The 16,476-nt window shown below is 34.6% G+C and overlaps 1 protein-coding gene across 3 annotated transcripts in view; it reads right to left on the reverse strand.

Moving 5' to 3' along the window:
* The window catches only part of smarca1 (SNF2 related chromatin remodeling ATPase 1), a 72,318-nt gene that overhangs the window by 9,698 nt on the left and 46,144 nt on the right, over positions 1-16,476 (reverse strand). For 2 of the 3 annotated variants that reach the window (XM_073950525.1, XM_005165157.5), the window contains 7 exons: positions 11,849-12,075; positions 11,645-11,766; positions 5,739-5,891; positions 5,460-5,592; positions 3,588-3,733; positions 3,230-3,358; positions 543-653 (listed from right to left, as the gene is read on the reverse strand). In XM_073950525.1, coding sequence (XP_073806626.1) covers positions 543-653; positions 3,230-3,358; positions 3,588-3,733; positions 5,460-5,592; positions 5,739-5,891; positions 11,645-11,766; positions 11,849-12,075 — 1,021 coding nt within the window. Of the gene's footprint in view, positions 1-542; positions 654-3,166; positions 3,359-3,587; positions 3,734-5,459; positions 5,593-5,738; positions 5,892-11,644; positions 11,767-11,848; positions 12,076-16,476 lie in introns of all 3 variants that reach the window. The other variant, NM_001099997.1, reaches the window with a different exon arrangement.

The raw sequence follows: 16,476 nt of genomic DNA on the forward strand, positions 1-16,476 counted from the left end.
TATCATAAGAAGACTAACATGCACCTAAATCAGTGTTATATTCACAGAAACAATAATAGTGAGAAGTTAAGAAGTTAAGGTGCAACTTTAACTTCTTTAGCAGCCACTTTTATCCTCATTGATGTTTTTTTATGACTTACAGTGCACTATTCTAACAAACTGTCCCTCAGGAGCAATCCAGTGTTAAGTGTCTCTCTCAAGGGCACAGCAGTGACAGGACAGAACAAAAGAAGCACATCTAGTTCACAAGGTCACTTTCTGAGTCAGCGTTTGAACCCACAACCTTTGCGTTTCAACTCTTTATCCATTACGTCCCTCCAATACATGATGATACAGCATACTTCAGCTGAGTTACTCCTACTTTAACTCAGTGACTCCAGTGCAGCTGTCTGTCTGATGAAAACACTGATCTGAGTGCATTATTTATCATCTAGTTTGGTTGTGTACACTGTAGTTGCATTAGAGTATGCAGTCATGAGTAGCGCTGACAAAAAAAAAAATCATTTCAGTGTCTAAACTGTGTATGTGTGTGTGAGCATTACCTTCGGGGCTCTTGGTTCGCTGACTCGCAGCGCTTCTCTGAAGTAAGCATCTACAGCATAATTGGCCTTCCTTTCTCTCTTAGGAGGCTCAATCCATTCGATCAAACTAAGCTGCACAACAAAGAGAATTCAACGCACACAAAATACATCTTCAGCTACACACCTTCCCATACACTACATGTCAAAAGATTGGGATCAGTAAGATTTGTTGATGTGTTGAAAAAATAAGATTAATCTGTTCACCAAGGCTGTATTTATTTGATCAAGAATACTTAATAAATGTTAAATATTATTACAATTTAAATAAACTGCTTTCTTATTGAATGCAGTTTAAAAATTAATTTATTCCTGTGATATAAAGTTGAATTTTACATGATCTATGATATGATGCTGGAGAATAATGATAGTTAATCTTATTTTTTGTGGAAAACGTGATGTAGCACCACTGAAATACAAGAAACATTAAAATAGATTTACTTCAATGACACAAACAAATAAATAAATAAATACTGCTATTTTGAACATTTTCTTCTCATTAAATAATCCTGAAAAGTAACATTTGAAGCAGGAAAAAAAACAACATTGATAATTATAAGAATCATTATTAATAACTTTATCCAATGATCCATTCATTCATTTTCTTTTCGGCTTAGTCCCTTTATTAATCTGGGGGAGCCACAGCGGAATGAACCGCAAATTTATCTAGCGCATGTTTTACGCAGCGCATGCCCTTCCAGCTGCAACCCATCTCTGGGGAACATCCTTACACACTCGTTCACACACATACACTATGGACAATTTAGCTTCCACAATTCACCTGTACCACATGTCTTTGGACTGTGGGGGATACCGGAGCACCCGGAGGAAACCCATGCGAATGCAGGGAGAACATGCAAACTCCACACAGAAACACCAACTGACCCAGACGAGGTTCGAACCAGCAACCTTCTTGCTGTGAGGCGACAGCATTACCTACTGCGCCACTGCGTCACCAGTATCCAATGATAATAAATCGTAATAGGACAGAAAATCAGCACATTATACGGATCATGTGAAAGTTCAGCTTTGAATTACAGGAATAAAAATTTACATATACATAATTTACTATCTATATACATATTTGTTATTGGCCACACAAGCCAAGTTGAATTTTTTTGTTTTATCAGTTTAAATGTTTAGCAATTAAATAGTGACCTAAGTAATGTTTATTAGGTTTATTCTTTGTACCTCAATGTCGAGACAGATCCACACACTGCCGCTAGATGGCACTCCTAACTGGGTTAGTTCTCTTGTGTCCACAGAATACAACTTTACTTGTACTTTCTACTAGTCAGTCATCAATTCGAACTGTAAAAATAATAAGTCCAGTTGAATTGAGTAGCCTAATATACTTTAACATTCCACCCTAAAAAAAAAAATCAAGCAACCTCACTAAAAAGTTTATCGCTTTCCCTTTCCTTCGGCTAAGTCCCTGCTTTTAATAGTTTTAATTAATAATAAAATATGTTTTTATGAATTTGTAATATCATCTAAACTTTCAGGTATTAAATCTGAGGTGCTAGGCTGTAGCACTGAATTAATGAAGACATAAGGACAGATGACTCGCAGAGAATAATAACAAATGTGCGTCTTGCAGCTGTATTTATAATGTACATGGAGCGCACGTGATCGTGGCAAAGAAATGTGATCGCGGAAAAAAAGCACAATCATGCACGCATTCAAAGCGATTTCATAGTTTTACATATCGTCAGTGGCTTTGTCACATTATAGGACTTCACAATATCATTATGTAATATACACAGTAGACTAGGTAGGTGTACAATTACATCCCTGAAAGATGTCCGGAAAGAAGCATTCGAGACATCTATAAAAATATATAAACTACATTCAACAGTTATTTTTAACTTATATGCATGTTCACAATATACTGTATATGTAATACTTGAATGAAATTCAAACTATTTTATAATATCTGATCGAATAAATGCAGCCTTGGTGAGCTACGTTATAACATAACAAAAATGTGTACATAAAAAAGTATACGTAACATAAAGCTGAAGTCAGCATTATTAGCCCCTTTCTGATGTTTTTTTTTTTTTTTTACATTTTTCTCAAATGATGTTTAACAGAGCAAGGAAAGTTTCACAGTATGTCTGATAATATTTTTTTCTTCTGGAGAAAGTCTTATTTGTTTTATTTCAGCTAAAATAAAAGCAGCTTTTAATTTTTTAGAAACCGTTTTAAAGTCAATATTATTAGCCCCTTTAAGCATTTTTTTTCAATTATCTACAGAACCAACCATTGTTATACAATAACTTGCCTAATTACCCTAACCTGCCTTGTTAACCCAATTAACCAAGCTTTTGAATGTCTTGAAAAATATCTAGTAAAATATTATTTTCTATCATTATGGCAAAGATAAAATAAATCAGTTATTAGAAATGAATTTATTAAAACTATTGTGTTTAGATATGTGTTGAAAAAACCTCTTTGTTAAACAAAAATTGAGGGAAAAAATGAACAGGGGGGCTAATAATTCAGACCTCAACTGTATATGTGACATAAAAAGAGGCAAAACTTTAAAAACCAGGCATATTTGCAAGTGTAAACACCTCTCACTTTACGTTAATGGACTTAAGAACTGCAATATGCACAAATATTAAGTGACCAAATATGAAAACACCAACTTTCTGTTTCTCTCTGTAATCCTCTCCTTCAAAGTTGTAAAGGCTGGTCTCTGTGGCTCCTGTGTCCACGGTGAAGTTCCTTAGTGAGCTCTCGCCGAGATTCTGCATGCGCTCGTTCATCTCAGCCGTCTGAAAAACAGTCATCAAAGAGAGTTAAACCGGGTTAAATAGAATCAACCAGGGCGTACGAGTGGAAAATTCTTATAACGTGAAAGAAATACTTTGGTTTTTATTCATCCGAGTTTTAATGCGAATGCTTCTGAAACTTGCATGAAGATATTAATATGTTGTTTTCCAGTAAATTTAACAAACTTTATTGCCAGTTCCTTAATCTAGTCCAATGTGTTTGTTTCCTCACCTTCTTGGCTCCTCTTTCCAGAATGGTGTCGATATCTTCATCCGTTAGTTCACTATCTTTAGAGGCAAAAACGTGTGTTGCTCCATGTCGGATCATCTGTAGCATTTCATCCTTCCCAAGTTTGTTCTGCTGATCAATCAGCCGTCCTGTAAGTGAATAAGCAACAGCTCATATTTTTTATTTTAAGTTTTGGTTTTGGAAAGTAAAAGAATTTGATGTTGTTTTGAAATATTTATGTTTCAAAGCTTATTTTGATGGACTCGCCCAGACTGACCTTGATCGAAAGTACAGTAAACACAGTAGTGATGTGAAATATTATTACAATTTAAAATAACTGTTTTCTACTATATATATTTTAAAATGTTATTTATTCATCTGATGCAAAAACACTACCTGACAAAAGTCTTGTTGCCTAGTCATGTAGTGAGAGCAACAAAAAGTTACTTGACTTCTAGTTGATCATTTAGCATCAGAAGTGCCTTAAATGAAAGGCAAATGCCACTAGATTATGCTTATTTTACCTAAATTAAATATGATAATGTCTTGATTTTTAATTATTTCATTAGGACAGTAAGGTCTGACTTTGCTTAGACAAAAGTCTTGTCACTTAAAAATAATGTATATTATAGAATATAAAGTCATGGTGCAGTGAAAAAAGAATTAATACTGTGTATGACTCCCATGAGCTTGGAGGACTGCATCCATACATCTCTGCAATGACTCAAACTTATTAATAAAGTCATCTGGAATGGCAAAGAAAGTGTCTTTGCAGGACTCCCATATTCTTTGGATTCATCTTCAATGCCTCCTCCTTCATTTTACACCAGACATGCTCAATAATGTTCATGTTTGATGACTGGGCTGGCCAATCCTGGAGCAACTTGACCTTTTTTTACTTTCAGGAACTTTGATATGGAAGCTGAAGTATGAGAAGGAGCACTATCCTGCTGAAGATTTTGCCCTCTCCTGTGGTTTGTAAAGTAATGGGCAGCACAAATGTCTTGTTACCTCAAGCTGTTGATGTTGCTATCCACTCTGCAGATCTCTCAAACGCCCCCATACTGAATGTAATCCCAAACCAAGATTTTTTCCTTCACCAAACTTGACTAATGTATGTGAGAATCTTGGGTCCATGCAGGTTCCAATAGGTCTCTGCAGTATTTGTGATAAAGGTCTACCTTCTGCCACTTTTCCAACTAGAAGTCAAGTTATTATTTGTTGCTTTTTCAACTGGGATCGACGACAAGACTTTGTCAGGTAGTGTATTCCCACATTATTAATTACTCTTGTCTTCAATGTCACATGATTCTTCTTAAATATTTCTAATGTTTACTTCTTATCCTTATATATTTCTTATACAGTTCTGCCTATTTGTGTGGAACTCTAATGTCTTTACGGTCACATTTGTATATATAATATCTAATTAACGTGTCAATATAATGTATCACTGCTGAATAAAAATAATAATTTCCCTTCGAAACATGAATTTCAATGGGCTTTTGAACTTCATTACACACCAATCTCGTGTATCTAATATTTGCTTAAAACTGCTTCAGTGGGAAATCATTAGTATCTACAATTTGCACACCATCTTTAGTGTTTTGTTTACTTTAAGTAATTCAAATCACTTATAATTACACACTTGCAAGACTAGCTTTGAGGTTTTTTTTTTGTTTAATTGACTGTTAAATCCGCTTCCTCTCTGCCAGTACAACCATTCAGCAACACAGTGAATTACTATAATTACTTCTGGAACATGGACACCTTACAATTCATACTGTTTAATATTTATATTTTAAAGCTATTATTTGGCATTAAACAAAGTGTGAGGAATCACTTTTTTGTTTGTCTTTGCTACAATAGTTTCCAAACCTTGCTGAATGACTATGGAGTCCAGCCGTAGTTTCATCTCGGCTCTCTCCACAATTCTCTCTTCCACTGTGTTGTCTGTGATCAACCTGAACACTTTAACTGGTTTCCTCTGTCCAATTCGGTGAGCACGGTCCTAAAGCACACAGCACAACAACAACCATTTAAAATATAAAAAACAAGCAGTCATAAAGAAAGCTGGCATCTCTCTGAGGCACACAATCATAAAGTTTAGTGAGCTAGGCTTTGTAGTTGTGTGTATGTGTGTGTTGTGTTTCTCACCATGGCCTGCAAGTCCACCTGTGGGTTCCAGTCTGAGTCGTAGAGAATCACCACGTCAGCTGTAGCCAAATTAATCCCCAGCCCACCTGCCCGTGTGCTCAGCATGAAGATAAATTTACTGCTGTTCGGGGCGTTAAAAGCATCTATGGCTTGCTAATGCACAACAACACAGAGAGAAGGACAGGAAAAAGGACAGCAATTTACAGAGAGACAGACGTTATTTATTATACCACTTATGTAATTAAAATTCATATGGTCTACTTCTCAGTTGATCAAGTGGTCAGATATACAGCTATGGACAAAATAAAGAGTGCACTTGGGCATTCTCAGTTTCCCTGGATTTACAATTTATAGTTATTTGTTTGAGTAAAATGCCCTTGACCCATCTACTTTATTTTTTATTGTATCTTAAATATGTCAAGACTTCTGATCTCATCGACTTCCATTCATTTTTAGCCACACAACAACTTGCTGTGTTGCTTGATGTTGTAAACTGTTACTTTCATATCATGTTATTGTAATTTTAAAGTATTGTCACGAACATGCTGGTTTGAAGCACAAGTATGGTCTTGTTTACTGCAATTTGTTAAATAGCGGCAAATGAGTGGGAAATCTAACACAATCGCAGAAAAGAGCTGACCTCTAGATTGCAAATTAAGGTAATTAAAGAACAGAAAAACAGGCAGCTATTATTTAAGCATTGACCTGAAACCAAACAATGTAGCATTTTGCCAGATACAGCTTGGTGACTGTATTTGACTGAAGTGATGGCTAGCTGACAAGCGAGAAAGGAATAAAGGACCCATTTACCTAAGACATTTTTCATTGTGTCTTAAATATGTCAAGACTTTTGATCTCATACACTTTAATTCATTTTAGCCACACAACAATGACTTGTTATGTTGCTTGATGTTGTAAACTGAAATTTTCATATTATATTATTTTAATTTTAAAGTATTGTCATAAACATGCTGGTTTGAAGCATAAGTTCTGGTCTTGTTTACTTGTTAAATAACAGCAAATGAATGGGAAATCTAACACAATCGCAGAAAAGAGCTGAGCTCTACATTGAAAATTAAGGTGAATAACGAACAGAAAAACAGGCAGCTATTATTAAAGCGTTGACCAAACGCAAAACAATTAAGTATTTTGCCAGGTACAGCTTGGTGACTACATTTGACTTAAGTGATGGCTTGTTGACAAGTGGAAATGGAATAAAATGGCCCATATACCTTTTTTTTTTACCCCATCTACCTTTTTTTCATTGTAACTTAAATATGTCAGATATTTACCTCTTACCTCTAGATTAAAAATTAAGGTGAATGATGAGCAAGAAAACAGGCAGCTGTTAGTTAAGAATTGAGCAGGCACAAAACAAGGTAGAATTTTGCCAGCTTGGTGACTGCATTTGACTTAAGTAATTGCTGTTTACAGAGTTCTTACACCTTTTCCAACTTCAAATTCCAGCACTTCTCAAGCCCTTTTGAGGTGCATTTTTATGCTTTTCCAGCACCTAACAACCACAGTAAATTACATTCATATATGCTGTATGTACTTTTTCGCATGTGAATTTATCTTGCTATTTAAAAAAAAAAAAAAAAAWATATATATATATATATATATATATATATATATATATATATATATATATATATATATATATGACATTTCAATATTAAGTGGCCTTAACTAATATGTACTTACACAGGAATTAATAGTTTGTTACAATGTACTTTATTTGTAAATACATGTATTTACTGTGTACTTATGATTGATTGAATACATGTATGTAATTACATCTGTAATTAACTTTTGTAATTATATTTGTAAATACACTGTTGACCATCCCTTACACCTTAACCCACCCTTAAATCTACCCATGCCACCAAACCTGTCTATAACCTAGCCTCTATCCCAACTCAAAAGCACCACAAGTGTTCTCAAATACATTATAAACAAAGTAAGTACATTGTATTCATTTTTTGATGCAAGTACATAGTAGTTAAGGACACTTAATATAAAATGGGACCAAAGGGGTCAGTTATTAGATAAAGATTGGATCTTTTTAAATTTGGTCGCTTTCTACCTAAAGTTGATATCTCAAAAAATGTGCTTACAGTCAGATTTTGTTTGGGTGTAGTAGCAAGTTGACATGTCTGTTTTGAACTATTCCTGAGCGCTTCGTCGTTTGGTGTTTAGGTGCAACTAGGTATTCTGTGTGAATTGTCTCCTAAATATGTGCATGCGGTGAACATTTTGCAGTGAAAACTGGTCGCACGACAAAAATTACACAAAAATTACGACAAAAAAACACAAATGCTCCCAAATATATTTTGAGCTTGTATGGATACAATTTTGGGTGCATATGCAACCAAAACAGTTGTAATTTTAAGCCCTATAATTTCAGATTCAAGCGGGTGCAAGTACTTTGTCCAAAATCCAAATCTTTCCTAACACTAAACACTATATTAAAAATCAAGCATTTTCCAGAATTTACAGCACCCGTACGAACCCTGTGGTTGACAAGCGAAAAAGGAACGGCACTGGATAAATATACTAACCTTAACAACAGGCATGTAAAATAAACAATATAAACATGGTATAGAAAAACAACATATGAGAATAGGAAAAGTTTAAGTTTAAAACTGCAAACAACAATCCCTAATATTCCATAAATTTTATAAAACATATATAAAATATACCCTGATTTTCAATGTCTGGACTAGACCTTTTAAAATTACATGATATTCCATGTCATGACCCAAATTGCTTGTAAGGCTGCTTGACATTGGAAAAATCTGATATTGCGATTTTTTTATTTTTATGCAATAAATATTGCAATACGTATCCAGTTTCACAAGATAATTTTGGTTTTCTGGGGAGGCTAATAGTATTAAGGTACAGAAATAAAATAATTAAAAATAATATCATATAAAAAATGTTTTTGCTTACTTTGTCTCATTTCTTGTTTAAAAACATTTCTTGTTTATCTAAAAATTCTTGTAGATCAAATAAAAATATTGTTTTGTTTTTGCCTTCAGAAGAAATAAATCAAAAATGTTTTCTTTAAACAAGCTAAATTATTTGCCAATTGGGTAATTACAATAAACTTAATTTCGATTTGAAATGTTTATGTTTGAAAAAAACAAGACAAAAAAAAATTTATTTTGCATAAATCGCATAAATAATTACAATTAATCTTTGTTACACCAACAAATATACGTTTTTGTAGCCAAACTTTCTTGACTCTGCAAATCAGATGTGTTCTGATGCTGAAATAATATATTGTGCAGCCCTAGTCATTTATAGCATAAAATAACTGGTTAAATAAAGTCATATTGTCAGACAAAATGTGAATATTTTACCTTCAGATCAGTTAAACAATCAAATTTTCAGTCAAAACAAATGGAAACATGTTGATGACCATTTTCTACACAAAAAAAAAAACTAATCGAAATAACACTATGTTTATTTTAAATTTGAAAGAAATGTTATTGGACAATCCAAAGAATTTTCAAGTGGTCTCTTCAACATTTGCATCAGTATATTCAAATGAGACACAGATCAAAGCAATGAAGCCAAGCTACAAATCTTAACTTACAATTTACTAAACGTATTTTTAAAAAGCAAACTGATTGGAAGAATTGAGTTATATGCGTGGAGACACTGATACTTCCAGTGCCTAATATTTGCAAGAATAAGAGTATGATTATGAGTGTGTCTAGTGTCCCCATTACAGAGTTTGCATTCACCCCAGAACTGATCACCGGTCTCCATAACAACCAGGTGGGTTAATCAGTGTCTTTATGTACACTCAGCCGAGATTCCTCATTCCTCACCGGCACGAGTCTCATAATTTTAATAAGGCAGCTAATTTATTGTCTTCCTCTCAGTGAATGGTTGCTTTCTTGGTATTTAGAGATGAGAATTGTTTTTTAACAAGTGCAGGTCCCTCTTAATAACATTAGCTCCTTAAATAAGCAATGAGATATGAGCGACTATGCTATATTGTGAATAAGGACATTGTATTCTCCTCAGTAGTGGTTAAATATGAGAGATAATTTGTCATAGTTATTTCCAATAGATACTCTTATTCTTATTTATATATTTTTGTTTTCACAGCCTTTCGTTTCGGATTAGGACAAAGATTCATAACTTTATTATATATAGAATGCAGCCTTTGTGCAAGTTTTGTAATGGTTGTTGTTGTTGTTGATTAATAAATATTATTGTTTGATAAGGGTTTTTTAACATAGTTTAACTTCTTCGGTTACACTGTTCTGCTATTAGATGCATTGAGAGACTTTTATATTAAAATGGAGCAAAATAGGGTTGTAAAATAGTCAAATAAATGATACACTGTAAATTAAATAGTTAATTAAATGACATACTAGTGATCATATCAGTACAGGCCAATAAATGCTATTGATATCAGCCTGGTGAGGAACTTTGATTTCTGTCAATAAATTCAATAATATCCATTTCAAATGCCTGCTTTTGTTGTTGTTTTTTGTTATTGAAACATATACATCTCCAAACATGTTTCATGCTTTGAGATGAAACCATAGCTCATCTATAATAAGCAACATTTAACAGCACAAATTACTAGAAGACAATGGTTCCAAAACAAAAACAAAAAATGATGCAACCAGTGGTCACTAATACTTCATTAAATAAATAACAGCGTATTTCCCCAAACATACATAATACATGGAAAAGTTTTGACAAAATATTGATTGTGTTGCTAAGTGTGTTAAAGGTATTGCACTGTGATACCCAGATGAATTCTGTGAAGTGATCATAGCCATGCTTTATTATAAATAATAAAAAAACTAACCAAAAAACAAAAACTTTTAAACCATCTAAGCTATCTATTTTATAATGGTCCCATAAAAAATTCTTACTTTGAGAAAAAAATAGAAAAAGAAATGCAAATCATTGGTAGGCTGATTTCAAATAAATGGAAAACAAAACAATTGATATAAAATAGTGTGGGGGCGAGGCAGTGGCGCAACAGGTAGTGCTGTCGCCTCACAGCAAGAAGGTCGCTGGTTCGAACCTCGGTTCAGTTGGCGTTTCTGTGTGGAGTTTGCATGTTCTCCCTGCCTTCGCGTGGGTTTCCTCCGGGTGCTCTGGTTTCCCCCACAGTTCAAAGACATGCGGTACAGGTGAATTGGGTAGGCTAAATTTTCCGTAGGGTATGAGTGTGTGTGTGTTTGAATGTGCGTGTGGATGTTTCCCAGAGATGGGTTGCAGCTGGAAGGACATCCGCTGCGTAAAAACTTGCTGGATAAGTTGGCGGTTCATTCTGCTGTGGCGACCCCGGATTAATAAAGGGACTAAGCCGACAAGAAAATGAATGAATGAATGAATAAAATAATGTTTACACAAACTTATTACATATTTCTCAAAGATTTCTTGAAGGCAATCTAATAAGTGGCTTTGATTTTTTTTTTGAAAACATCAGCTTTAAATAAACGTTTTCTAGTAACAATTGATTTTAGAATCAAGTAATTAGGGTGAAAACCAATTTAGTTTGGAATCTATTCAATATATATCTTTAATAAAGTTTTTGTAGCCATGTTTTAGATCCAAAGACAACAAATTAAACCATATTTAAATTATTTATTTATATTTGTGTGCACTTTTCCTTGTGAGCATTTGAGTGTCCAGTTAAAAATCAACCTAGTGCGCCATCTGCTGTTACTAACTAAGCTCAGAATCGAGTGAAAAGAGAATAAGGATGCATGCTGATAATCTTAGGCTTGATGCAGAATTAATTTCTCTAATGTTTTTTTCGCCACATCCCTACTAAATAAAAGCTGTTGCATGTTTCAAGGATGCATCTGAAACTGAAACTGTGTGCATTTTAATGAATGTGTGTGGTTATGTGTGAGTGTTTGTACCTCTCTGGCCTCATGAGGTGTATTGCCATCCAATCTGCAGTACTCGAAGCCTCTCCACATGCAATAGTCTTCCAGAATATCTAACACACGCGTCATCTGGCTGAATATTAGCACTCTGGATCCTGCATACCCAGAAACACAAAAACTACATGAAAAAAAATCCATTCAACAGCTGGCGGAGAAGGAAAAACACACAGTGTTCACCTTGCTCTTGCACTTTAGGCAGAAGCTTATCCAGAGCGACCATCTTGCCGCTGTTGATGACTAAGTGTGTGTCCGTGGTGTATGGAGGACCAGGCTCTGCCCCGTCAAACAGGTATGGATGGTTGCAGCATTTTCGCAGCTGCATCAGAATATTCAGAAGTCGCATCTTATCCATCTTTCCAGCAGAGTTCAGGATGTCAATATCCTTCATCAGAATACGTGTGTACCTGGTTAATGAAATAAAAAAGCTGTTTTTATCTACACTGTTTGTTTCATTCCGGTTGATAAATCTGAACATAGTGTTTGAGTTAAGAAAATAACTTTTCAGTTTTGGCTTTCAATCTGATTGAGTGCTTGCATCTCTTATCGATCAGATTAGAAAAGGCTTAAACCAACCCTTACAATCCAATTTAGCCGACTGCTTTCAACTGATGTGATTATGTGTGAGCTTTTTGTCTGAATTTGACTGCTAGTCCAATCGCAAATAGATTATTTGGGTTCATGTAAGCAACTACTGTGTCAGTATATAATCGTTGTATTATTCTGAAGTGATAACAACTGCTAGACAATTTCAAGGATTTTGTTTAACAACGTGTGACCCTGTTTCCTGACTGGTATTAACTTGCTGTTTACAATTTAAAAGTAACCTTGATCAAATGCATTTTCAGCTTTTGTTTAGAGCCCATTTACTTTTGTTTTTAATGTTGTTCACTTGTGACTGCAAAGTGACATCATGATACTATGGCTGTTTCTCAATTCCAAGAATGCAGGCAACAGACTCACATTCTCATAGAAACCAATGTTGCCACGTTACATTGTAAGAACAAACTTGGAAGACTAGGACAACACAGAATGCATCCTGTTAGAAATGAGATGCTGCAATCCTCCTGTTGGTCACATGACATTCAGGTTTTAACGGGGAAAGAATTCAACATTAAAGGTGCAGTAGGTGATTGTCTTCAGAAACATTTTTTTGTTGTGCTGGTTGAAAGTCTCTTCACATTCCAATAGTAATGATTAAAGTAAATGATCTAAATGTATTTAAATTTATTTTTATATTCTGGGTAAGGCATAAGACTAAAAAATGTTCATCCAATTAAAATTTGTTGGCCCAAAAATTCCCATAATTCAGATAAGTCACAACAAGTGTAGATTTGTGCAACTGTGCACCTGTGCACCTCTGTTCATGCAGATGACACAAGTGACAGAGGTAAAAGCAAATGCTGAATCACAACTATAAAATACTGAATCAATATTGGAGTTACTTTTGCAGGCTGGAGAAAGGATGACACCTTGTCTGAAGTATTTCTTCTAGACAGGTAATGTTCTGTTTTAAAAGAATTTAAGTCAGACAAAGCTGATGTAGAATATGTTGTGTTATGAAAGGGTTATACGCACAGAAGTGTTGTTAGCCACTGAAATCCTCCGGTGAAAGATTGATGTGACTATTTACAGCTTCATAAAAGACCTTTTACAGCATCAAATAGTAGATTTTATTTAGTTTAACAACAAAACATCAGTAAATAGCACTATTCCGCCTATAGCCTGCTTTACTAAGGTGAAGTTGGTTTTATATTCATATTGCTTCATTTTTGAAAAATGACAACCTGTGACACAGCCCTTAAACCATGCTGCTTTGAATATTCAGTCTGCAACAGCATGGCTATTTATACAAGTATGGCTTAGTAATAAGTGTAATTCCTGCACGCCGCCGCCCAACCACTAAGCATACAGTATTCGCTTTAGGACAAAGCGTGTGAGACAGTGAGACCAGCTATCCTTGCATGTATGATATATTGCACATCATGACAAGTTTTGCTTGCTAACTACACAACTGAAAATGTGCTAGATATAATACAGTTTTTCATTTGGAATTGTAGTATTATAAAGTACTAAATAGTTTTCTAACTGGCAATTGACATGATCAAGTGGGTCTCTGTCATCTTTATTGTGCGCGTTCGTGATTTCAGGAGACGTGGCGACCAAAATAGGGTTGTGTTTCAAAGATATTATGCTAACTGGTTAGCAGTTAGGCAGATCACCTACTGTACCTTTAAAACATGCATAACATGATTTGGTTTTTATCTATATATCTATAGAAATGTATATAATATTTGCAATAACTTAAAACACTACATGTTTGATATAACACTACTGATATAACACTACTTATAGTCTTGATATTGGTACTGCATTTTATTGGAAAAAGCTCATCCCTATGCCCTAATTACACTCCAGAATGACAGCTTGAGATGAAGGGTGTAAGGGTCAAAAGTTTTTTTTTTTTAATGCACTTATGAGTCAATCAAGGAGGTGTGCTTTTGTTGCACTATTTGTCTACTTGCTCAAAACAATGAGCAGGCTGTGCCTTATGTATTTATTTATTTATTTATTTATTTGTTTGTTTGTTTGTTTGTTTGTTTGTGGTGTGTGTGTGTGTGTGTGTGTGTGTGTGTGTGTGTGTGTGTGTGTGTGTGTGTGTGTGTGTGTGTGTGTGTGTGTGTGTGAAAGTTTTTTTTTTTTATTAAGAAGCCCCTATTATGGGTTTTTAAAAATGACCTTCCATCCGGTGTGTAACACGGCACAAAGTGAATGAAAACATCCAGCTGTGGTTTAAATCTTTAAGTGCATCATGTCTAAAACTATTCATTCTTTAATGATATAGTGGACATTGGGCTCTAAAATACGCTCTACTACTTCATGGCCGTGGTGGGCATTTCTCTCTGATGCACTGAACCCAGTCCACCAATCACAACAGACAGGGTCATCGGACCAGTCATCGCAGATTAACCAAAGGGTTTGGGAACAAATGAATCGCTGAACGAATCATATGGGAGTCGTTGGGATAGTTAGGTAAATACATATTAAAACACAATGAAAGTGTTTTTTCACCTTGCATGCATATCAGTCTGTTGTTGGAGACCCCCAAAATCAAAATATGACCTTTAAGAATGAAAAATAGGGGCTCTTTAAAAAATGTATAATAACGTTTTCTTCATAACTCTTAACATGTGTCCCAAATGTACACTATACACTAATATGCACTTTTGCACTGTGTACTTAGGCACTTACACACTCAAAAGAGTTTTAAAATGAATTCAGCATTGTCCCAATTGGATCACTAATGTTTTTTTACTAACCAGAAATTTAAACCGTTTTCCAGATCACATTTGACGATTGCCAAATTAGTGAAATAAATGAACAAACTACAAAATAGTACCTGCCATATTTACTTTATAACCACATTCACCATCGGGAGGCAGTATAATCAATCTCATAGGAGAATTTTGCTTTCGCAATCCAAAATAAATCACAACAGTTGTATCCTTGGAAAAAAACTTTCATTCCAAAGGGCCCTTCAAAATGGCCTGTTTTGAGCATTTCAGTTTTTAACTATACTTTAATATGGCTGCCATGATTGTTTTCACACCAAAGTGCCCTTCGGAGGGCGATATATCCAATTTGGAATGCAGTGCACCATGAAAATTATTTTTGATGGTTTATGAGAACAAAGATGGCAAGATCACCTAAAAATCCATATTTAAAAATTAAAAGTAAGGGGTAAGGATTGTCAATCAACTTGTACGTTTATAAAAAAAATATTTTAGCAATGGAACATTATTGGATTAGAGGAATTTACTTTTAAAATAGGACTTTAGTATGTTGAGGCTTTTTAATATATACTGTATGTATAGACTAGGCTGCCTTACTGTTGTCATTGAGACCACCCACCTTGTTAGAAACTAATAAAAATCTGGGTCGTGAGCAACAGTGTTTGTTTACAGAGTATTTTCATTTCACCAGTATCCAGCATACAAAACACTATAAATAAACACCCAAAGTGTTTATCATACCATATGGCAAGTTTGAGTGCCACAAAGAAATAAACAAAGATGTGAGCGTATGGAGAAAAATAAGATATTTCTTAACAAGTGTCAAGGAATAATTCATGTGATTTTGATCATAAATTTGAGTGACCAGAATGCAAGACCACTGCTTCTCTTGTACTTTTTCCACTGGAAAACAGAAAAAGACAACGTCGCAATGCCTCACTCAGTAAAACTGAAAGAGTTTTTACCACACAAGTTAAGGTGTTATCAATGTCACATTAAAGATTAATGCCTCAACATTTTTCTCATGGATAAATCTTGAGAATGATGAAAAATATACTCTGTCTATCAATGTGAACAACAATTTGTAGCACAACATTTATAACAAAACAAAAACATAAGCAACCTTGTGGTTAGAACCTCTCCCCGCTCACCTCAGAATGTTGCTTCAGTAACAGAATCACAATGCACCTTGGGTAATTTGCACTTGATGTTTAATGTGGTCAAGTGCTCAACCACTGTGATGCAACACAATGCAATAAGCAGGTTCTGCGAGTACATACTCATGAATTTTCCTTTAAAGACACACCTGTTGTGAGCTGTCTGTGACTGCATCTGTTATTGGTGAACCCACTTGTTTGCATTAATATATATCCAATAGTGGATTTAGAACAGAAAGACTACAATTTGATCAAACCCTAAGGGCCCAGGTTCACAAACAGACAATTGCTTAAAAGGTTAATTCACTCACAAATTAAGTTTAATCAATATTTACTCACCCTCAAGTATATTTTGAAG

Source organism: Danio rerio, chromosome 5, assembly GCF_049306965.1.
Source record: "Danio rerio strain Tuebingen ecotype United States chromosome 5, GRCz12tu, whole genome shotgun sequence".
NCBI classification, from domain to species: Eukaryota; Metazoa; Chordata; class Actinopteri; order Cypriniformes; family Danionidae; genus Danio; species Danio rerio.